Genomic DNA, 24,132 nt, shown 5'->3' with positions numbered 1-24,132 from the left:
ATGTGCCCAAATGCATTTGGGGTGGCTGCCTGAGTACCCTGAAAGAATGTAATGTGGGTTGCAAAGACTTGCTGCCACTCAGAGACCCTCAAAGCGGCAGTATCCAGGCGCCCCTTGTGGCTCGAACACAGCCCATGTCCACCCGGAGGACCAGCTTCGACTAGACCCAGAGCGATGGCTCCTCATGAACAGTGACCTTTGGCTCTGCAGTGTTTTGTATAATTTACACATCTGCCAGATTCAAATGCAGTGCACATCAGTGAACTGGAACAGAAAAGTCCAGATTTAAGTCCCCAAGCAAAGGATTTTTCAGCCCAGAAACGTTCCACTTCAAAGACTTGATCTCGTACATCTGTTTACCTTCGCCTCCCCTTTTGGTTGCAATTCACTTTCCTTCTCTCTTCTCCTTTCCCCATCTGTCTTATCAGATCGCACTTCATCCCAACCCACATTTGGCCTTAATTTTTATCTGTGTCCTTCCCTGCCTCACAGAAGGAATGCAGCTCAGCTTGGATGGAAGCTGTGGGGGATTTTGATCTTCCGATAGGATCAGAACTTGATTATGTGCTAAAAACGGCACTGCCTCAATAAATTAGTTCCCATTCTATTGCATGGAATGCCTACCAAGGAGAGGTCCCTCAAGCAAGAAGTGGCAGGACAGCCCTTGTAGGAGTAGCCCCACCTCTGCAGTGTGGGAGAAAGACAAGGTTTGAACATTTGGCTCTGGATCAATCTCATAGGAAAAGTTCTGGGCTGCCATCATTCATGCACGAGCAACTCAAAACATCAGCAACAATAAGGCACTCTAGGCGCTGACTCTCTGCCAGGCCCTGTGCAAAAACACTTTGCATCTCCTCGAATCCTCATAAAAATGTTACACCATTCTCTTCATTATAGAAATTATGAAACCAAGGTTTTCTGGAGAGTTTATCTCCTCCCTCATGTCACAGAACTAGAAGTGAAAAATTGGGTTTTTTTACATAAGCATCTTTTTTCTAACCTCGGAGCCCACACTTTCCATCACCTTGCTGTGCAGCTCCCTCAATAGGACTAGACTGGGACATGCCCACCATGTCTCCTAGCCTTGAGGTTGTAGAGGATAAAGATAATTAATAAAAATATCTTTGCATGTGATATTATCTGCCACATGCCAGATTCCGTGTTGGGATCCTTGCATGGTTAGAGATTATAACTTTGGAGGATAAGTGTCATTTTCCTGATTTTACAGATAAATGAGGAATCTAGTGATATTATGTTAACCTAGGTTGCTAACTTCAAAAGCTGAAGAGCTATATCCAAATCCAAAGCCAAATTTCTGTGATTCCAAGGCCCATCCCATTTTATTACAAGTTACCTCCCACACACAGGCTTTAGTTAATCCAATCTTGGATTAATGGTTCTTAACTGGAAGTAAGTTTGCACCCCAGGGGAATTGGGCAACCTCTGGAGACATCTGTCATTGTCACATCTTGGGGGGCACGGGGATATTCACTAGTGGCATCTAAAGGGTGGAGGCCCACAATGCACAGGACAGCTCCCACCACAAGAATAATCTGGCTTAAAATGTTGATAATGCTGACGTCAAGCCTTGAGCTCCTTCTCAAGATGGATAAGTGTCTGTAGTTGTTAAAGGCAATCACCCAAATGCTTCCTCTTCCGGGCATTCCTCTGTGATTTTTGACTCTAGAAGGGAAAAGCATAAAGCTTGATTTCATGCTGCGGAACTGCATCGGGGTCCCCAAGACCATCCTCAGTCTCTGTGTCTGGTTGGATGTGCTCCGGGGACTCAGAAAGGCCCTTAGAGTCACAGTTCTGATTTATTACAAAGTGATACAGGTTAAAAATCAGCAAAGGGGAAGAGCACAGGAGGTGGGATCCAGAAAAACCAGGCAGAAGCCTCTGAGTGTGGCCTCCACGATGTGCTTAACTTTACCGGCAACGGTGTCTGACGACACACACACCAGACAGGAGTCCGTCTGCTTCCTCGGAGGCAATCACAGGGACACGGAGCCCCCATGTGACTGAACTCAACTACTCAAACCTTAGGCCAAAAAGCAAAAGTAAGCCTTCCCCATAAATCACATTGCTGCCATAAACTGTCTTATCAGACTGGCAATGTATGGCCCAAGGCCTCAGACACCCAAAAACAGTTTTATCAGGTAGAATATTCCAAAGGTTTAGAACGCCTCTGCCAGGAGCTGTCCAAGGGCCAGTCCTGAAGACAAACCTTCCAGAGGAATGTTCCCGAGTTTGAGCAGCCCAGACCTACTGAGTTAACCCTTCCCTGCGCAACAGAAGAAAAGGGAGGAAGAGGACAAGCAGCAGAAGGAAAAGGAGCTTGCAAGTTCAGAGTATATATATAATATGAGTTAATATTATATATATTCGTGGTCATGATGGTAGTGTTGAGGAGGAGGGGGAGTGTGGTATAAGGCAAGACATACCACTCTGTTGGTTGGTTGGTTTTAGGAGAAAAGATCAAGCTGGATTCAGTTATGAAAGAGAAAAAAAAAAGTGTACATTTTTCGCTTCGAGCAGAGGTCTGTAAATTTCTGTAAAGGGTCAGTTTGTGAGTAGGTTCAGCTGTGCGGGCCTACAGTCTCCCCAACCTGCTCACTTCTGCCACTCTAATGCAGGAGTGAACAAATGAGTGCGCATGGCTGTGTCCCAGTAAAACTTTAGGGACAAAGCCATTTACATTTCTTATAATTTTCATGGGTCATGAAATAGTTGTTCTCGCCCCATCCCCAGCTGTGTAAAAATGTGAAATTCACACCAGGCTTGTCAAGGAAGGGCCAAGGAGAGGCTGTGTATAAAGTCGCACGTATCACTGGCTTCTGTTAATTCTGTTAATTCAGGTTTCAGCTCAGAGTTACAGTGCTGAAGGCCTGTAAAGTGCAAGGCATTGCACATGCGCTGGCAGGGGAGAACACCTCTTCCCTCGAGAATTCCTTAGAACATTGAAAAATACAGACAGACCAACTTAGTATATAATAAACGATGATACCTGCCTACCTGCCAGAACACTGAAAAACGAACAACCCTCTCTCTATTAAGAGGTGGGAGAGTGGGGTCTTAATCGGGTTTTGAGGGATGAGTAAGAGTTCTCCTGGTAAGAAACTAAAGAAAGATCTTTGTAGGAGTAAGTAAGAAGGAGTTTGGCAGAGTCCAAAGGAGTTTCTCAATCTTTATCTTCAAAATCCATTGAGAAGTACAAATGTATATATCTGCTTGATCTTCACTGCATATAGAAATTTCTGAGGCAAAATCAGGTTTCCCCCAAAAGCTGAGAAATACCAATCTGTTGAGATCAGAGAGTACCTTCTAGAGAAAAGTTGCAAAAGACCTGACAATGCTGTATAAAGGAACGTGGATTCTGGATTTCATCCTTTGAGTGACAGTCAACCAGTGAAATCTCTGATAGAAAATATACTTAAAAAATAAAAGAAAAGAAACAAGAGCCCCCAGTAATGAATTACCATGTGTATCTGCACCTGAAATAAATAATAATCTTATCATGAAGACTCTTTCAAATATATGAACCCACTCCTAAAAGACTGAAAGAGATTAAACTAAATCAGCAACTTCTCACCCAGAGATCAGGCTCCTGACAGATCCCAGGATTAGGAAACCGGTGCCTGACACCCAGTATCCAGCCCATTTCCTGTTGTGTCCCGATCTCTTCCTCGGAAAACAAATTACCAGAGACTTTAAAAACGACACAGTTTCATTTTTAAAAATATTTTAACTTGTGTCGCCACTCTTATTATAAACCATTTTGTTTGGAAGGTTGCGCTTCCCACTTTTTAGCTTTCTTTTCAAAATTGATAGTTCAGCGTTATTAGCCCAACCGATTAAGTTGTGTGTAAATAAAGACAAATTGGCCAAATATTGTTTAATCCCCTGTATGTTAATTATATGTAGATACTCCTTCTCTGAGTATCAAATGACACTGTCTTTTAAAAATGTAGTGTGGGAGCATCAACACACAAATGGCAAAATCCTACTTCAATTAACTACATTGGTGACAGTTAATGCATTTCTAGAACTTCTGCGGACCTGTTACAACCCATTACGGTCGAAATATTGGTTTATGAAAAATTAATAAAGCCAGAGGAAAATGGAACCCAGCATCTGCCTTAGCTGTTCACACCAAAACAATCAGCCAGAATTAATTATGCCGTATGCTACATTCTAATGAGTTTTTCATTAAACAGGATACCATTATGGAAACTAAACAAGGATTATTCAGAGAATAATGCCAAAGGCTGTTTTTTGTTGTTGTTGTTTTGTTTTGTTTTTTGGAGGAGATTAAATTAGTGAATGGGTTATACATTTAAACCCGACGCCGAGGTTAATCGATGCACACTTACCATTGTATTAAACCCAGTATCGTTTTAAAAGCATGAACACCCCAATATCACTGATATTTCCTCTGGGGAAAAAAGAGGAGTCTATTTGTGCGTTTCTAGTGCTTGTTTGATATACAAAATACAATATCATTTGATATTGTAAAGTCTGAAACCTTCCGTATTAATTCCCTGTCATTTTTGAAAACCATTGTCGCCAGCTGAAATATTCTGTTTGCTTTCGGCCCATGAGAGTGTGTGTGTGTGTGTGTGTGTGTGTGTGTGTGAGTTTGTGGCGTGGGAAGCTTGTTTAAACAAATGTATCTGATTACTCTTTGGAAGATTCAAAGTCAAAGTATATTTTCTGCTCTTACCCAAAGAGCGGGGTCAGGAGTTTAAACCTAATCTGGGATATATGGAAAGGAACTGAAGATGAAACCCTACCCCCACACCTCAAATATTTCCAGCCCCTCCTAAAATATAGCTCTGTACTAGCAAGTGAAATAGAAAAGGGGGCCCACGGGGGGCCTGTCAGGACGGATTTTTGGACTCCTGTTGTATCTCAGAGGTTCTCGTCCCGAGGAAGGAGAGAGGAAGGCATGCTGGGTTCTTTGCAGAAACTTGTAAACTCCACAGATTTTAGCTAAACCACAATTTCTGATGTTTTTTTGTTTTGGTTTGGTTTTTTGTTTTTTTCATTCCTCATACTTTGCAAACTAAAAGACTTTGAGAGCTGGGAGCTGAATGTGCACTTGGAGAGGACACAGCTTGGTCCTAGAGAGGAGCGCCCTTTCCCTGCCCTGTGGGCATGCGGGCCCAGATCCGTGTGGCTCCATCCCCTGATTCCTCAAGAGAAGCGACATCTGTCTTGTGACATTAAACCTCCCCAGTTTAAATGTTGGCAATTAATTCCCAATCTTAAAATGTTCTCCATGAAATCTGTTCATTCTGTCCAGGACATGGCCAAACCCAACAGCTCAGGAGCTGTTGCTCTCCCATTCCTCAAGGAGCAATGGAACAAAATTAATCTGTAAAGTACTGTATTTTCAGTTTAAGAAAATAATCATAGTTAATAGCCCATTAGTAGTAGTAGTAGTAGTATTGCTGAGATCACTTATTACCTACAAATTGCCTATCCCTTCCACGGAACAGATCTGATCCCTACAACAATTCTCAATGAAGTAGATTTTTTTGGTTCCCATCTTAGAGATGGGAAAGCCAAGTCTAGGACTTTAACTGACTTGCTCAAGGTCTAAGAAACTTGCAGTCACTGAGGCCAGAACATAAAACTAAGGGTTAACGTTCCCCAAACCCATACTTTTTCAGCAGCACTGTCAGACCTTGAAAGTTCCCTATTTTTTCCTCTCTCGGTGTTTCCTTCCTGCCTGTAGAACTGTGATCTTGCAATTGATATTTTCTTATCTCTAGAAGATACATCCTGCCCAGAGGCTTCCCTGGTGGGATTTAAAACCCTATCACAGATTCTTAAACGTGATCATGAGGTTCTAGCCAACATCCCTCAGCCTGGAAGAGTCAGGTGTTTCCAGCCAGCAGGCAACAGAGGAACGGTTCGAAATGGCTCTAGTGCAAATGGGGTCAGTCGGTGGGTATTTATCACTCCATGGCTGGAGAGGATGTTGTCCAAACACCTCAAGACCAAGCATCACCGTAAATGAGCCGATGTAGCTCCGTGACTGAGTCTGAGTTTTGGAGTCACACTAGGCTGGCTTGGATTTCGGTTTTGTCTCATCTTTTTCTCTCTCTGGGCCTTACTTTCCTTGTCAGTTTGATAAGATAAAAAAAAAAAAAAAAAAAAAATCACAACGTGTGCACAGTGTACCTGGTTCAGGACCTGAAACTCCATTGCATCTTAATGGCCACTCGCATTCATATTAGCTGTAACTTGACGATCTTTATGTGTAGTCCCTAGCACTTTCCTGTCACTAGTTAGCAGCGTGGGCATCCCCTGGGAGCTGATTGGAAATGCAGATTCTCATGCCCCAGCCTAGGCCTACTAGATGAGAATATCCATTTTAGAAGGGCCCCGGAGTAATTCAATGCCTATTAGAATTTTAGAAACAAGGGCTTTAAGATAACCCTTACCTAAATTCTAACAGCTGCAAACCTGAAAGAGATAAAATGTATTTGCATTGTTTTTGTTGTACATTGTTTGCTTTCCGCAAATACCTTATGGGACCATTTTTTCTAGTTGCTTTATTATCTTGAACAACAATGAATTAGAAAGAGATTTTTGGCAAGCATTCAAAGAACATGTCTTTAAATATTTTTTTTGGTTGTTTTTAACAAAAAAAAATAAATAAATTTTTGCAAGTATTTAATAAAATGATACCCTCTGAAATAATTTGTGACAGCTTCCCAGGAAGGGGCTAATACTGTCCTGACAATCACTGCTTATATCTTCCAAACAGAAAGAGGACATTAAAACAGAGGTCAGCAGACCTTCTCTGTAAAGGTCGAGATAGTGAATATTTTAGCCTTTATGGGCAATAAGGTCTCTGTTGTAACTCCTCAGCTCCGTCTTGCAGCATAGAAGCAGTCATAAATAATATGTAAATGAACAAGTGTGCCTGTGTTCCAGTAACTCCTTAGAGATACTGAAATTTGAATTTTATGTGATTTTTCACTTTGTCACCCAATATTGGTCTTTTATGGATTGTTCTTTGACCAGATAAAAATGTAAAAAAACGTTCTTAGATCACAGGCCATACAAAAAAAAAAAAAAAAGTGGTAGGCTGTATTTGGCCAAATGACTGTAGTTTGCCTACACTAGATGTGGAAGATTAACCTTCAGAAAATGGGTCCCAAGGATCTGTTTGGTTCGATCTGAATTCAGCACTGTAAGATTTCTATCTGTGTGACCTGTGTGGCCTTGGGCAAGATTCTTAAACTCTGTCTCTGGATCCTCGCCTATTACAATAGCTGTGATGATAGTACCTGTCTTACAGGGTAAAGAATAGGTAAGAGTCCAACTTAAACACCAAATGGGTTTGCTTGGCGCCTTTTGAGTGATTAGTAAGCAATGTTTGGAATTGCTACAGTTGATGTGTTTAGCATCAAATTGAGTCAACTGAATATTTTCTGTAAAAATCACTATTACGTGAAGTTTGGAAGGCAGGTGAATAAGAGTAGTTCAAGTAAGTCATGACATTTTTTTAAAACAACAAATAATCAGGGAGAATGTTGTCGAGAGATTCTTTAGTATTCCCGCAACTTTTGGGGGATAGTCTGAAATTACGTCAAAAAGAAAAGTGAAAAGGAAAAAGAAACCCACACAATCATGTATTTCTCTCTAACTGTTATGAAAATCAAAACTTGCTTTATAAATTGGAATAAGAGATTATTTACACTCGATACAGATTTACTTCAGGGCTCCTTTAAATATGGGAATCCTCTGGCACAATTAAAACATGATTCACTTTATAAGAATTAAATACATATCCAACATTTTTCTGCAACATCTGTGCCTCAGTGGAAATACCTCTGTATTGAAAGCTCGACCATAACCCTTCAGAGAGGCTCATCTTTCAGGCATGTATAAAAGCATTAAGTATTCGCTGTGAAAATATTCTTACATGGATTAGCTCAACGCCAGTCCGTGTTCAAAAATGCATAACCGCAAAAAGCAGCCACAACCCATGAGGGCTTTGGATAAATGTGTCCATCGGAAGCAGTAACCTTCATGGGCAGGGAGTAGCACACAGCAACTTCCCAGACCCCTGTCTCATGCCTGTGCTGTCTGGCCCTCACGTAGTACAGTGCCTCCCTGAGCCTCAGGGCAGAACTCATTAGGAGGGAAGCAGGATAGGAAGTCTGCTAGGGCCACCATGGCTGGGGCAGCTTATGCAATGGAAATGAATTTTCTTACAGATCTGTAGGCCAGAAGTCCAAGATCAAGGGGTCAGCAGGGTCGGTTCCTTTGGAGGCCTCTCTCCTTGACTTGTAGACGGCCGTCTTCTCCCTGAGTCCTCACTCGGTCATTCCTCTGTGTCTCTGTTGTAATTTACTCTTCTTAGAAGAATATCAGCCACATGGAATCGGGGTCTATCCCCATGGCCTAACTTTAACCTCACTACCTCTCTAAAGATCCTATCGCCAGATACAGACACATCCTGTACGGAGTGGGGGGGGGGGGGCGTGGTTAGGACATTAGTGTATGCATGAATGTGGACCCTATCCACTTCAGCCCGTAGCAGTGGAGCAGGAATGGATAGATAGGCTCTCTTTTGGGTGGGGAGCCAAGAGTGGCTTTGCTAGGATTACGCTGCTGGAGATCTTCTGAACCTTCTTTACCAGCCTACCTCCAGAGACTTTGACAGAACAGTTAAGACTGGTAGTTATTCTTCGTGTTTGAAATGCTACAAACGAAGGCAAAACTTGTTGATGCACCGAACAGCAACCATAAAAGGTCAGTAAGCTCTGCCTTTACATCAGAAATGCAGATTTCTGACCAGCTGAGTCACGCTCTTTAGGGGGTGGAGCCTTTGAAAGCACTGAACTCATTTCAGTGCTTCCCAGTGGATTCCTGAAGTCTCACAGGCCTTGAAAACCTCCAGTGGTAGGAATGCAAGAACCTCACAGCATTGTGGTTAGGGGGACCAGCTCTCCTCTGGTGTTTCTCAAAGTGTGGTCCCCAACAACATGAAAGCTTGTTGAAAATGCAACTCCTCAGCTCCATGCCAGACCTCTGGAGTGAGTCCAAAACTCTGGGAGTGGGACCTAGCGTTCTGTGTTGAACAGATACGCTAGGTGACACAGGTGGTTTTAAGAACCCCCATGGCGCTGAGGACACCCCTTTCTGGAAGTACCATTCCTATGAAGAAGGCTTCTGTAACCCAGCTTGTTCTTTCAATGGTGGCCAAAGTTTTCCTCATTTTATTCTAATTTAAAAATATATTTTAAAAATCATCCAACAGTGGAAGCAGGAAAGAGTCATTGATAAAATGAGTCCTGTTCTAGGAGCCTACATAACTTTGTTTCTCACCCAAAATTCACCTCTGACTGGTGATAGAGCTTTTCGTAAACCACATCTTTGTTCTGTGCCATTTTTTTCCCCATCTCTAAAGAGAGACTAATACTGTCTGACCCTTCTAGTTAGGGAGGAACAAATGCATTGTAAAAATGTGCAGATTGAATGAATTTTTTTTTAATAAAATGAAAGTACTCTTTTTCCTAGTGATTACTATTACTATGAAACCTTTTTTTTTTGTTATGACTGCAATGTGTAACAGAATTATGGAATAGAGTATTTTGCCAGTCATAATAGTCGTGTTTCATAAATACTGTGCCAAAATATCTTGTAAGTTTTATGGATCTCAGCAAGCAAAGTAAATAACCATAGGGTAGAGAGGGGGTCAGATTTGGGGGTCGTTGTGGACTCATTCCTTTGTTCCCTTTCTTGTGTATGTATTTGTTCCTGAACGTTCGGGCACTAAAAAAGACAGCGTTTCATTCTTTTCAAGGGCACAGGGGGCTCAGCGGGCGTACCCCAGAACCCACACAGTGCCCGGCACATGATAGAGGCCAATACTCTTTTGCCGAATGAACAGCAGCCCTCGCAGGTCACCTCTTCTTAGCTGAGCGCTCATGACAGAGTAACTCTGAGATGGCCTCCTGCATTCATTCACCATCTGCCTGTGGGGTGTCTCCCCGCAGCCCTCTTTGCAGAGTCACCAGGCCTAGTGACACTGGGAAAGCTGGACCCCAGCAACGGGCTCTGCTTGCGAGGGACTCAGGATCAGCACACAGATGCTTGAAGAGGCTCAGATAACACCTGACACTCCAGAACCTTCTACAGCAAGGGTTCCCGAATCCCTGTTGGCTCTCAGAAAATTCATGAAGTGTGGTGGTTTTTCTTCACGCCTTTAATTTTTTTTTTCCATTTAGTAGCGATAAGAGCATTCTTCTCCTGGTGTTCTAACTCATCTTCCTCTTGGAGCTAACGAAGTGAGTCAGCCACTCCCAGTTGCTAGGCAGTTGGGGTGTTTCTTTGACATGTTTTGTTCCTTCTTTTTTTTACTTTTCTTTGGTGTGTGTGTGTGTGTGTGTGTGTGTGTGTGTGTGTATAATTCAGAAAATACAGGATGGGCCAAGTCATTCACCCTGGGCTGGCTTGGAGATCTGCCTCATCCGTACTAAATGGAAGGGTGGACATTCAAAAGAGCCTCTCTCTTCTTCCTTTCCCTCTTGCATTCTAGTTTTATTTCCTACAAGTGCTACATGGCTGCTCGTCCAAAACCCTCTGGTTCCTCTTGTCAGGTCCCCCTGCCTCCCCACCGAGGTCCCTGAACCCATGGGGTTGAACTCCTCTTGGATGAACCCCCTTTGGAGTTCACCTCATCCATGGGAAGACACTCACTCGACAGATTATCACACAACACAATTTAGAAAAGCAGAGGAAAGAAGCTGAATTTGGCAGATAAAGGCAAAGAGATCTGGTTTCTAAGAGAAGAAGCTATAGCCGAGTCCAGAAGGGAATTATCTGGGTTGGCCGGGGGGAGGTTCTGGGGAGAAGCATTACCCTTCATCAAGGCACAGGTGTGCAAATGCACGGTTGTTCCAGTTGGTTTGAGTCTGATTTCCTCACCTAAGAGTTGGCAGCAGAGTACAAAGTTTGGATGCTTCCTCTCCCCTGTCTGTGATGGGAATCACCCCTTTGAGGCTTCTCCCTGCCCCTCAAGGGGCCAGGAATTATCCCCAAAACTGTGGGGAGTCTCCAGTCAAGAAGAAAGTGTTGGGTTGCCCCATCTGCACAGGAACCTGGGCTCACCCTCTCACAGCTGGAAGATTCCCGATCCTGCCTGGGAATGGCCCCATGGATATCTTGCCGGAATTTGGAATTTGGGATGCTGATGAGGGCGTGACAGACTTTGCAAAGGCTCTGATTATTCCGAAATGCAGTGAGCCACAGGGAGGCAGCTCCTACCAGGCACAGATATGAGATACTCAGATTCCATGTGGAGCTGCTTGAGTAAACCTTAAAAGCACCAGAGAGGAGGAGGAGGAGGAAGCAAGTGAATCCCATAGAAAGGGCTCGTAACCAGACTTTAGGCATGCACACCCCCAGCAATCAACAAGGGGCAGAAGAAGGTACCCTTGAGTACAATTGGCTAGGCAAAGCACTATTTTTAGCCAAGAAAACAGAAAAGAAGAGATATTTAAAAACATAATTACTCAATAGTATTTGTAAAACCTTCCGAGAGGTATTTTGTTAGGGGCTGGGAATAGAGGAGTCTGGTTTGGCTCTGACTCAAGAGGGGCTCATTGTGGCTAAGACCGAAATGTAAATGAAAAGTTGCAGTAGAGTGTGGCAAAGGATCTGCTAGGGAGATTTTTATTTGTTTTATTTTTTATTTTTTTAAGTAGGCTCCGTGCCCAGAGTAGCACTCAGCACTGGGCTTGAACTCATGACTCTGAGATCAACCTGAGCCAGGATTGAGAGTTAGGGGCTTAACTGACTGAACCACCCGGGTGAGCCTAGGGAATTTTTTTTTTTTTAAATGGATGGACACATAGGAGGGGGGGGGGGGGGGTGATCCATTAGCTCCTAGGGACTGGGAAAAGAGGCAACTTCTAAAAGACACAGTAGACATTGCAGCGGGGCCTTTCTTTAAAATTAAATCCCTTGAAATCTCCAATATTCGATCCTATTTGACGTAAAAACGTTAATTTTATGGTTTAACCAAACAGGAGGAGCAGGAATGGCGTGGAGGTTTCATCCTGTCCACCAACTGTAATCAAACAGTAGCAACTGCCTAGAAGCTGGGTTAAGAATGCTTCTGAGGATTCCAGGATAAAAAGGAAAGGACACTTGGAAATTGATGAATGACCGGTCTGTCCTGGCTAGCGAATGGTGGCTAGTGGTATAAATTGAACACAGTTGCCATCTTTAAATTATAAAGAGGAAAGACCCCCTTCCCCCCTCCTCCCTCAAAATCCTGGATATTAGAATAAAATTGCTTCATTAGTAAAGGCACAGAAGTCTGAGAAGTATAGAATGCCACCATAGTGGCGGACAGTTCATGCTAGCTGGAGGCAAATGAGACCATTTGGGGGGATGGGTGTGGATAGAAAACACAATGCAAGGGACTCATTAGAAAGCTGCATCACAAGGTGCCTTGAATGACCTTCTAAATGCTCCTTATGCTGCTATTCCTACCCTATTATCTATTTGACTGACTTCTTTAAACAAACACACATGACTCGCCCCGGCCCAAAAAATGCTTGGAGGTTACAGTTTCTCCTCTGCCTCTTTGTTTCTGTTTAATTCAAAGCTTTCTCTTAAGGAAAGGTCACAAAGTACTAAGAGAACATACAATAAGTACTTTGCAAATTAAATTAGAGAATGTTTTTTTGGTAAAATAAAAAGCAAGTCCTGTGACAGTATAGATTTTGTTTTACAAAGGTCAGAATTATTGCATAAAGAATTTTTTTTTCCCCACTACCAAGAGGGCTTCCAAAGAAGTTATTTCAATGCAGTTTCTCAGGATCTACAGTGTAAGAGCATTAGGAAAGCTTCATTATGCCCTGACAGGATTTAGCTTCCTAGAGGGAATCTGTGTTGTGTCCCAATGGGATTCTCTAAATTGCACTGAGAGTGTTGAAAATTGACCCTAAGGTTTTAACTGCACAATACCAAAATGTCTTTCTGGATATATTTTTGCTACAACTATGCCATTTTTCTTTTGAAACCAAGGTACCCCCCCCCCCCAAGAAACTTCAGATTTCATTTTAAAAGTGGTTTCGATCCAGGGGTGGACATGAGAGACCCACTGAGTTTTCTCACGGGTCCCACCCTAGAAGATGCTGATTTGACAGCTCTCTGTGTATCCTATAGAAACGTTCATTTTTCTGTCTAAGGTTGTGGCAGTGAGCGAGAACCTGGGGATGAATGGCCTTTGCAAAGTCAGGCAAAGTACTTGTTGATAAGCAGGATGGGTGTCGGGGCGTGTCCGTGGGGTGGGTGTGCTACTCCTGTTGGTTGATTTCAGACCCCACACCCCGCTGGGCTGGTGTTCCATTTGTTTGCTATTAATTACCAAGCTATGCCAGTTTCTTGCCAAAACAGGAAATACTTACCAAGAAGAAAGAAGACCATGTAAAGTCCCATCTTATATGTTGGGATAAACTTTTTAAATAAAATGGAAGAAAGAAACATCCATGTAGCAAAGGCTGATCGTGACTCAGACCCAACCAGACTCTGAATACATTTACCACCAAGGGAAGGTCAGTCAGTTTTACTCTTATATCCACGCTTTTGTGGGGGCTCTTCTCCAGCTAGAAACACAGGATACCAGGGTAAATGTCAGAAGGACCAAGGGACATTCCTTCAGATAGAACTTCTGTCCGTGGGCTGCTTCTCTGTGTCAAAGAATGGATGGGGGTGGCTGAGTTGGTGATGGAGGGACCACTTAGGGATTTTCATGCATCTTTGCTTTATCTGGAAATAACGTACAAAATCCAGGGAAACACAGGGAGCAAAGGGTAGAAAAGGAATCTGCAGAAACCTTCTCAGCCCACCTCATAGGGGCCATCTATTCTGGCTTTGTCCTGAAGGAGGGGGGGGCGGCTGTCATGGAGACCACCTCTGGAACTGTGTTTGGTTTTTTAGTTCAGGAAAGATGGCTATCTTTTCATGGTTCAGGTGGCAATCCCTCTCTGTGTGGCAGAACTCCCACTCACTCTGCAAGTTCCTACTAAGCTTCTGTCAACCTTGGGAAAGCTCCTACAGGGCTGTAGAACCCCTTAGCAAGCCCTAGAGCAGGTCTCCAGAGGTGTGTGTGAGCTCCGAAGATGTGGGTGAGGTCTCCAATGATGTGGGCAGGCTTCTTCTCACGGGGGGAGCTTTCCAGTTTTGGTGACAGCCAGAGACTCCAAAACCCAAAACAAAATGGAAACAAGTGAACGGAAGCCACAGGGAACACAGTTCCATCATCAGTAATGGGCTGACAGCTCCTCAGAAGTCTCTCACAGTCTTTTCAAAGTCTGAGTGTGAGCTTTGTGGGAGAGAGAATTGATACCCTGCGGATTCCTGACCCTGCTCACCCTTGGAGTGGGTGGTGGTTCAAAACACATCACAGACTGAGGGCATATCTCAGGATTCCACCACTCCTCTCTGCTGTAAAATTCCATTGTGCTAGGATAAGCCCGGTGCCCTTTGCTTTAAATCAGGCAGAGGACAGTCAGATCTGCAGTGCAGGCTTGCTTGGTGAGGCAGCCTCTCCAGCTGGAAAGCTGAGAGCTTTCGGGAAGAAACGAGATACGCAGAAGCCAATGATGGTCTCACCCTAAGCCAAGTGTGGGTCCGGGGTGGGTCACATGGAGGGTGAAAGTTCTTCCCCGCCGCACTTTCTGTCCTTTCCCTGAAGAACTGATTGAGACAGTCTAAAGTGGGGGGAGGGCGTGGCAGCAGGGGAGGAAAAGTTTTCTCCAAACAGAGCAGTTCACATGCTTCCCCTTTACCGAGTGATGATTTTGTGCCAGCCCCTGCCCCAGGCACATCTCTAGCCCTACGATCCCCAACCCTCCCTGGAGGTAGGTATATCCGCCCCATTTTCCAGATGGGACTCCCGAGGCACAGAGAGGTACAGTGACTTACCAAGATCACACAGCTAAGGGGCTTCAAGCCAGGCTTGTCATCTAGTTCTCGCCGGTATTTTTCAAGCCCCCTTTGGCGTATGCCGTGCTGCCACCACCACTGTTCTGAAACTGGGTCCTGGGGTGGCCAGGTTCCTACTACGGGAACCCCAGGTGACAAGGTGTCACCCGTGCTTGAAGGGCTGGAGGGCGGGCTCCCGACTCCCTTCGGCTAAGCCAGGGGGTTGCCCCGGGTGTCCCCGCCACATGCACGGGGGTGTGGCTGTGTTTTCATTTCTCTGCCGTTCTTGTGTGCGTTGCCGCGATCTCTCAGGTGTAGCGTGCCTGTTCCCAAACCAGATACCAGCTATCTCTCTCTCTTTCGTAGGCACGGTGCTGCTGTGCCAGGCAAACCAGGAGGGATCTTCCATGTACAGTGCCCCCAGTTCACTTGTATATACTTCCGCAAGTAAGCCCGCTGTCGTGGCTCTCTCTTTGTTTTGTGACATAAATCTGAGTCCAATCACCTTCCCTGCCATGTAAGTTCTCCTCCTCCCCTCCCTCTCTGCTGTACCCTCCCTGTGGCTCCCCGCAAGATGAGGTTGGTTCTCATAAGCATGTCTCTGTGTTTCCCTGTCACCTTAGCATCGAACCCCTTTGCTCATTACGTCTGAACGCTCACTTCCCAGATGTCCCTGTCATCCTTTGTTAAGACCCAGCAGGATCGGGTCCAATGGATGGGACCTGGGGCGTTGGTCTGGGGGTTGGCGCATGGTGGGGAGGGGTGTGGAGCTAAAGCTCACTGCCTGCCTTCTATCACAGCCTTGCAAGTTCACATGAAAATAATTGATGGAACACACACAGGCCATCCAAGTGGCCCCCTCACGTGACAAAAGGTGCTTGGGCACCTTTTTCTCACGGTGGAAAATAATGACTTGTTTGCAAGCCTGTTCTGCCCTTTGCTATGTGATTTCAGGGAGCAGGAGGAGGCAAGAGAAGAATGTGGTTCTCCCCCATTTAACTGGGTAGAGGAACAACGGGAAAAGGCACTTTGGTAGATGTGAACGTAGTCATCAAGTGCAAGGGGGAGAAAACCAAAAATAAATGCAGAAGATAGATCACAGTGTTGACATGGAAAAACCAAGGATTTCTCTGCCTGGGATGGATGCTCTGGGGTGGAAAATGCCCCACCCTGACCCCAGTTCCCAGAACAGGTCGAACAGTTACAGTTCTGAATTCCATCATGGTCCCCCTAGCTGGGTTGCCCCTCCTCAGAAAGACCCCCAGCCACTGCTGAGAACTTCTTATCTGTTTCTTTGGCTGTAAAACACGACCCTATGAAATCCCCCATAACTATGAAGCTGGTCTTCAGTGAGATCAGTGCTCAGCAGTGAGTGTGGGGATGAGGGAAGGAAGGCTGCTGGAGAGATTAGAGAAGGGGTGGGGGTGGTGATGAAAAGCAGCAGTGATGGGGATGTGATGAGGCGGAGGATGAGAGACAGAGGGGAATCCTCCCTGAGGGCCAAGATCAAGCGTCTCAATTCCCAAAAGCTCAGAAAAACCAAACTCTTTGCTGGGGGGCACAGGTTAGAAGCAGTCACCGGAAACCAAAAACAAGACTCTGAGAGTCCTGCGGGTTTCTGAAGGTGCCAGGTTATGGGGGTACCCGGGTATTCCTCCCAACCAGCATAGCATCTTCAGGAGCAGGTTGGGCATACATTCAGTACAGCGTATCTTCCTGTGCCCCGAGAAGCCAGCATCCAGCCATACTGGCAAGAAGTTGTTCTTTCTAAATGTTTGGCCATGGCCTCCTTCGGGCGGTGTAAATGTGGGTGCACGTAGCTCGTAGAATTAGGAGGCTAGTACGCATTTCCACACGCTCAACCTTGTTTCATCCTCAAAATCTGCACCAGGTAGGTATTATAATGTTTGCTTTACAGCAGAGGAATGGAGGGGGTACTGAGGAGGAGTGATAACCCAGGATCCCACAGCCACAATATGGTAGATTTGGTTTTTGAACCTGGGAAGTTATTCAGAGATGGACTGCCTTTCTGGCTTCGTTTGACCCTACATATCCTTGTCATTCCCTTGTCTCTCTCCCCTACCTTCTCTATCAATGGTATTTTCTGGAGGAACAGTGGCAATCCAAAACTTGACCACAGTTGTGTTCCAGAGGGTTATTTTGTTTTATTCTGTGACATCGTTGTCCTAGAGAACTGTCTAAGATAAAATGTTCCATATCTGCGCTGTCCAATATGTGGGCTCCTGGGACAGAAGCACTGCCTTTTTTATTTAATTTAATGTTAACTAATGTTACTCTAATTAGCCACGCATGGCTAGTGTCTACCATATTGGAAAGCACAGCTCTCAAGGATCATATGAAATATACATTTCTATTTCAGTTCTCTGTTCAAATTAATTCCAAATAAGGGTGGGTTTGAATCAGTATAACCATTCTAAGGCAGCTTTGGGGGAAGTGTGTTATCAATATGAAATATGGGACTCTATCACAAATTCTTCATATTAAAATAGGGGAAGCACCCAGAGGCGAAAGCAAAAGTATAGCAGCGGCCGCAAAGTATAGCCCAGGGGCCAGATCCAGCCCACAGCCTGTTTTTGTAAAGCTTGTGAGCTAAGAATGGGTCTTAGATTCTTTGAAGGGCTGTAGAAATAAACAAGAACTGAAGACAACATGTGATGGTGACAGAGGTGACCTGCAAAGCCTAAAATATTGTCATTCCAGCACTTTACAGAAAAAGCGTGTTGATCGCAGATATAAAAGGTCTGTTTTTTTATTGAAAATCCAAAATGATAGTATCTCTTCACTGTTTATACATTTTTTTCCCTGAGCTTAAAAGTGAAAATTTATAATAATTATAGAAACGGTATAATGTGTGTCCAACACCCTTCATTTTTAAATTGCACAATCAATCATAGTACCTACACATTTTTCATTCCATTATTTCCACTGATTATCGTGTCATGGGTACTTTATGAAAATATGTTGAGGGCCTCATAATATTCTATCGTTTCACAATATTACATTTTAATCACCCCCCTACCACTGTTGGTGGGAATTTTTCAGAAATATTACAGAACTGTCCTTCTGTAGAGTAGTGTTAAAGGAAACAACAATGATTAGTTCATTTTCCTACCCCATCACAAAACAAAACAGAAACCTAGATTCTTTCAATAGGAACCTTCATGTGTTGATCCTGTAAGCAACGGCGTCCGGACAAGCTCAGTGAGTGTTTTGTAAGAACAGCCAATGCTGAGGCTTCTCCTTCCTCACCTGGGTGGCCAAAGGAGCTCTCGATCACTTCCATCTTGAGGCGACAATGCCAGGTGTAAAGATGATCCATTTCTCCCTGAGACACACTGCTGAGGTTTTTTGCTTTAGTTCTCCAAGTGAGCAATACCTTTTGAGTCTGGGCTGTTTGCCATTAACTGGCTTCTTGGTTTTTTGTTTTTTGTTTTTTTTTAATTATGTTATAAGTTAGCTAACACACAGTACATCATTAGTTTTTGATGTAATGTTCAGTGATTCATTAGTTGCTTATAAGACCCAGTGCCCGTCACCATACGTGTCCTCCTTCAAACCCATCCCCCGCTTACCCCTTCCCTTGACCACACACTCTTCTGGAACCCTTAGGTTGTTTCCCAGGGTCCGGAGTCTCTCACAGTTTGTCTCCCTCTCTGATTTCTTCCCACTCAGTTTTCCCTCCCTTCTCCTGTGGTCTTCCTCCCTTAGGTCCCACATGAGTGAAACCATATAATAATTGTCTTTGCTTGACTTATTTCACTCAGCATAATCCCCTCCAGTTCCATCCATGTTGATGCAAAAGTTGGGTAATCATCCTTTCTGATAGCTGAGTAACATTTCATTGTATATCCGGACCACATCTTTATCCATTCATCTGTTGAAGGGCATCTCGGCTCTTTCCACAGTTTGGCTATTGTGGCCATGGCTGCTATGAACATTAGGGTGCATGTGCCCCTTCTTTTCACTACATCTGTATCTTTGGGATTAACATCTAGTAATGCAATCATTGGGTCGTAGGGTTAGCTGGCTTCTTTGTAGGTTTTCTCTTCCAGATTAAGGTACATGTTCCAGTACAAAGTCATATGTTCTAGAAACAATCCTACCTTCACCTGGAGGGTCATTTTTGCTTAGTCTCTGTTTCTATTTTCTCTCTGTCATACACACACACACACACACACGCACGCACACCCTGGGGCACACACATGACCACCGAGGTTCATCTCCTCTCTGAGTGTTTCATACACATGGCTGAAAGCCACCTCTCTTGTCTCTGAGGCCTGAATGGTTTGTCCTCTTTGGCTAGGAATCTAGCTTTCTAGATTCTGAGGATCCCTGACTTCTCAGCAACCTTGCAGGATGTGCCTGCTTTTTAGCTTGAAAATATATGTGTTTCTCATGATTTTCTAATAGTTGTACTCAGGAAGAAGGCTGTGTATAAATTATACTTTTGTAAATCAGATCCTATGTGTTTACTGACTTCCATGATTATTCCTGGGTTTGTGTTGTTTTTTTTTTTTTTTCTCCCCCCATGGATCTTTAACTGGTCTTAGGTGTTTTAAACTTAAATTGCCCTTCTGCCTAGCCAAATAGCTAATCATCTGTAAATAATACCCTTACATGCAGTAGGGGAGATGGGTTTTAAAGGAACCCTGCTGAATTCCTCTGTAATGAAAATAATTCCTACTTGAGGTTATCTATTTTTTAAGATGCACTTTTACATAATGGGTTTCCCCCCACTTAAGTGAATCATCCTAATAATATGACCGAGGACATGAAAGCATTAAGAGAAAGATTTCCATTCACAGCTCCATGTCAGTACAATGTAATCCTACAGATTCTCCCATGCCTCTGCAATTGGTCTGTTTTTCTCTGCCATCCAGACCTTGATCCCAGTGTGAAACCCCAATTCAACTTGTGTCACGAGACATCACACATCCTCTCACATGTCCCGATGAACAACACTAGCATCCAGAGTGTGAAGTGGACCTGCCTGCTTTTCAGCACTCAAATGGAGTCCAAGAAAAACTCCAGAAAATTAGGCAAGAATCACCTTATGCCAGAATGGAAAACATGTACTATTCATAATTTTGTCTTAGGAACGTTAACTTTTCATCAAGAAATGAATTAGAGTAACTACATGAACTACTTTGTTAGTTTTGAAATAATTTTAATTAATTTAAGAGCATCACGTTTGCTTTGAAGAGCCCACATCTAACCACCTAATGGAGGGATTTGGTAAATGCTGGGGCAGAGCTGGTGGGCTCGCTCACCACCTTCTCCTTCCCGGGGCCAGCAATGGAGGCTCCTCCTGTCTGGCGGAAAGGCACCTGCTTTAGTGTGAGTGCTATCTGCCTACACTGTGTGCTCACCATCTAAAAACTCCAGCTAGAACTAGGAATGGAAAGAACATGTCAACTTTCTTCCAAAGGAAAACGTTACCTCCATTTTTTTATTAGTTGAAATACCAAGAGGTAAATCCACAGTTCCATGAGTGGCAAAGTCACTTTCTTTCTTTCCTTTTTTTTTTTCTTTTTAATACTTTATTCATTTATTTGACAGAGAGAGAAACAGCGAGAGAGGGAACACTAAGCCAGGGGAATGGGAGAGGGAGAAGCAGGCTTCCCGCTGTGCAGGGAGCCTGATTTCTAATTTGGATTAGCTAGAGCCAGCTCTCACTGATCCTTATGTCCACATGAAGTAGATGCTTCCAAAAGCAGGTCGATGTTACCTCCTGAATTCTGTTTTCTTTACAATTTTATGAAGACTTCAAATTACAAGTTTAACATGTGCTTCCTGTAATTAGAGAAGCATGCAAATAAACACACACACACACATGTATGTGTGTGTGTGTGTGTGTGTGTGTGTGTAATGATGTAATAATATCCCCATTTTATCCAAAAACAGACACCTTTAAAGTTATCCATACTGACTGCCTGGGAAGTATCTTTCTACATTTTCTCATAATAATGCAAGGAAGGACATACACACGTAAAATGGGGGTATTCATCATTTGATTGTATACGGAGGGGTGTGTTACACACATGTATTATGCACGCATTATACATATTAATCATATTTTGTTTCACTTGATAGCAGATTTGGGCTCCCTCCCATTCAGCCATCTGGGTATTTTCACGCTGTCCCATGGTGTGGATGCTCCTACAAGCCATTCCCGGTCCACACTCATTCAAACTACCTTCTTTTCCTAAAGCCTGCAGCAAATACCTTTACATATACCCTGACATTCCAGTGTCTCAAATCCCCCACCTAACTTCCCAAACACGGGATTGGTGATTCCATCCCGACATCCTTGCCAGCACCTTCGTATTCTGCTCTTTCTTAATTTTGAAAATTGGACGGGTGAAGCAGAGCCTCCCAGTCCCCTCTCCTCTGCATTTGCCTTCCTCCTAGCGACAGCATGAGATTCACTACTTTAATTGGCCTGCGGACATTACCTCTTGTGGATTTCCAGGACACATGGGCCCATTTCTCTTTGGTGTTTTTCTGATTTGATTTAAATTCAATTAGCTAACATCTAGTAGTACCTATTTAGTTTCAGATGTATTGCTCAGTAACTCATCAGTTGTGTATAACACCCAGCGCTCATCACATCACGTGCCCTCCGTCATGCCCATCCTCCAATTACCCCATCCCCACACCCACCTCCCCTCCAGCAACCCTCAGTTTGTCGCCCAGAGTTAAGAGTCTCCCGTGGTTTTTCTCCCTCTCTGATGACTTCCCATTCAGTTTTCCCCCCTTCCCCTAGGATTCTCTGAACTGATCTTTATTATATTTTTAATTCAGATTGAGAGAGAACCGTTCATTAGGGGGAATAACATGTGAAGAGCATAGATGTTGGAAATATTCCCTTTTTGGGGCCTTTGATCTTGCTTACGTTCCAGCGTACATTTTCAAATAAGCAGGCAAATATATCCATCTTTTCTCTCGTTACAGCTTTAGATACCACTTTAGGTCACAAGATCCCTGCCAGGAGCAAGTATTCCCTAGCACTCTATTATTTTTCTAGGGCTGCCATAAAAAATACCATAGATGGGGGGGAGGTACTGCTTAGACAACAGAAATTTATGTTTTCTCCCTTCTGGAGGCTGAAAGTCTGAGATCAGGGTCCTAGCATGGTTGGTTCTGATGAGAGCTTTCCTCTTGGCTCATAGATGGTTGCCTTCTCACAACATCCTTACAAGGCAGAGAAAGCAAGCCCTTGGGGGTCTGTTCTTATAAGGACACCAATCCCTTCAAGACTTACCTCAACCTAATTACCTCCCAAAGACCTTATCCCTAAACATCACCACCCTGGGAGTTAGGGGATCAACATGTAATTGTGGGGGACAGGCTACTTTTCAGTCCAGGACAAGTGCCTTGGCACAAAGGTGCCAGATTTGTCAACAGGCAAAAAAAGCATTTTCCAGCAGAAACATGTTTCATGTGCTTATCAACGCAAATAAGTGTATTTTCCCACAGTTAACAGAAGCCACAGATGAACTTGGGATCCATGTGAGGACAAGTCCTAACGTAAAAGGAAGATTATAGTTAATTCTCCCTGAAATGTTCATTCCTGACCATGGGGGTCGGGGGTTGGGGGAGATCTGATATCACAGGCTCAGGATGCTAAAGGTTATCAAAATGCAGAGTCACTTCCTCATTTATTCACTTTTATGAAACTCAAGGGCGAGCAGTGGTGGTGTGCTTTTAATTGATGTATTGATTGCAGGTTTTATGGAAGTAATTGTGTGGAATTCATAAAACAATGATTTAAGTGGCAGAAACATACATAAATCAGGCCTGCACTGTTCTACTTTTAGGTAATTGATAGAACTTCCTTTGTGTCTGTAATTAAGGTAGCAGCCTAAATTAATTTACGGCTTCTTCTTTCTTCTGCCCAATACAGAAAGTGTCAGTGGACTGAGTTCAGTTGATAGAAAGTGCACGTACAGGTCACTGTGTTACTGACACACTTTGCGAAAGTGTGTCATGTCTTCTCTCTTTGAGACCTCCAGGATCTCAGAGCTCCACATGGGTCTGAAAAGGCCTTTTCTAATATTTTCTGGAGGAATCACTTAAAAGAAGGATAATCAAAGCCAGGATGAGAGTCAGGCGAGAGAGAAAGTCACCTTGGACAAAACCTTAAGAGGTTCCAAAAAATTCTTGATAGTTGAGAAAAATAATATTCTAATGTAGTATTTTTAAAAATCAAAATTAATGGGAAAAATTGACAGTGAACAAAATAGCAAAATTTTCATTAACACAGGACTAGCATTATTAATTTTTTTTTTTACCTTAGGGGGCGAAAGGCTCAACACAGCCCTTCTTTTCTTAAAGTTTGAGAGTCTGTTCATCGTGAACTTTTTTAAGTTTTTAAAATATTACAGTGAAGTATGATTTATCCTGATTACTGGGGGGGGGGGGGGGTTTGGTGCCACTTCCTCTTAAATTTTGCACCCAGGGTGAGTGCTTAACTGGTCCTACGTTAGCCCAGCCCCAAAATAAAAAAAAATAATAATAATAGTAACAATACTAATATTAACTCATGGTTATTGAGCCTTTACTTTATGACGGGCATTCCGCTAAGCCCTTCACGTGAAATTTCTGCTTTCATCTTCACAAGAAAAGTGTAAAATATGATTGTGCTCCTTTTTGCTTCAGAAAATTTAGGATGAGAAGGATTAAGCAATGTGTCCAAGGTGACCCAGCCAGATTAATTTAGAACCCAGCCTAACTCAATCCCAGGCCTCCCGTCTTCACTAGTCTCTAAGCATATCCACGGGAAGCCACGTGCTCTGCTCCTGGAAATGTCCAAGCAGGGAGGGGTCAAGGGCAGCTTCTAGGCAGCTATGCAGCCTCTGCATTCAGGCCAGCATTGTGCTTTCTTCTTTTCATCCCCGGATCGCTGGAGAATCAGTTCTTCTGTGTCTGATCTGCCTGGTCAGGGATTGGCAAAATAGTTCTTTAAAGGGCCAGAGAGTAAATATTTCCAGCCTCATGGGCCATCTGGTTCCTGCTGGCAACAAATCAAACTCTGTCGCTAGCTCGAAAGTAGCCGCAGACACTGCAGAACTGAACAGGTGTGACTGTGCTTCCAATAACACTTTATGGACCCAAACAGTCCGAGGGCCAGATGCGGCCCGAGGG

General features: G+C 43.8%; 1 protein-coding gene across 20 annotated transcripts in view; it reads left to right on the top strand.

Moving 5' to 3' along the window:
• RBFOX1 (RNA binding fox-1 homolog 1) overlaps positions 1-24,132 on the top strand; it is a 1,460,760-nt gene that overhangs the window by 1,364,583 nt on the left and 72,045 nt on the right. For 15 of the 20 annotated variants that reach the window (XM_059415370.1, XM_059415359.1, XM_059415367.1 and 12 more), the window contains one exon: positions 15,331-15,411. The exons of the other annotated variants lie outside the window; for them this stretch is intronic. In XM_059415370.1, the coding sequence (XP_059271353.1) occupies positions 15,331-15,411 (81 nt within the window). The remainder of the gene's footprint in view (positions 1-15,330; positions 15,412-24,132) is intronic. 20 annotated transcript variants of the gene reach the window in all.

Source organism: Mustela nigripes, chromosome 11 (assembly GCF_022355385.1).
Source record: "Mustela nigripes isolate SB6536 chromosome 11, MUSNIG.SB6536, whole genome shotgun sequence".
Lineage (NCBI taxonomy): Eukaryota > Metazoa > Chordata > Mammalia > Carnivora > Mustelidae > Mustela > Mustela nigripes.
The sequence above is the reverse complement of the archived record's forward strand: the minus strand, read 5'-3'. Positions and strand labels throughout refer to the sequence as shown.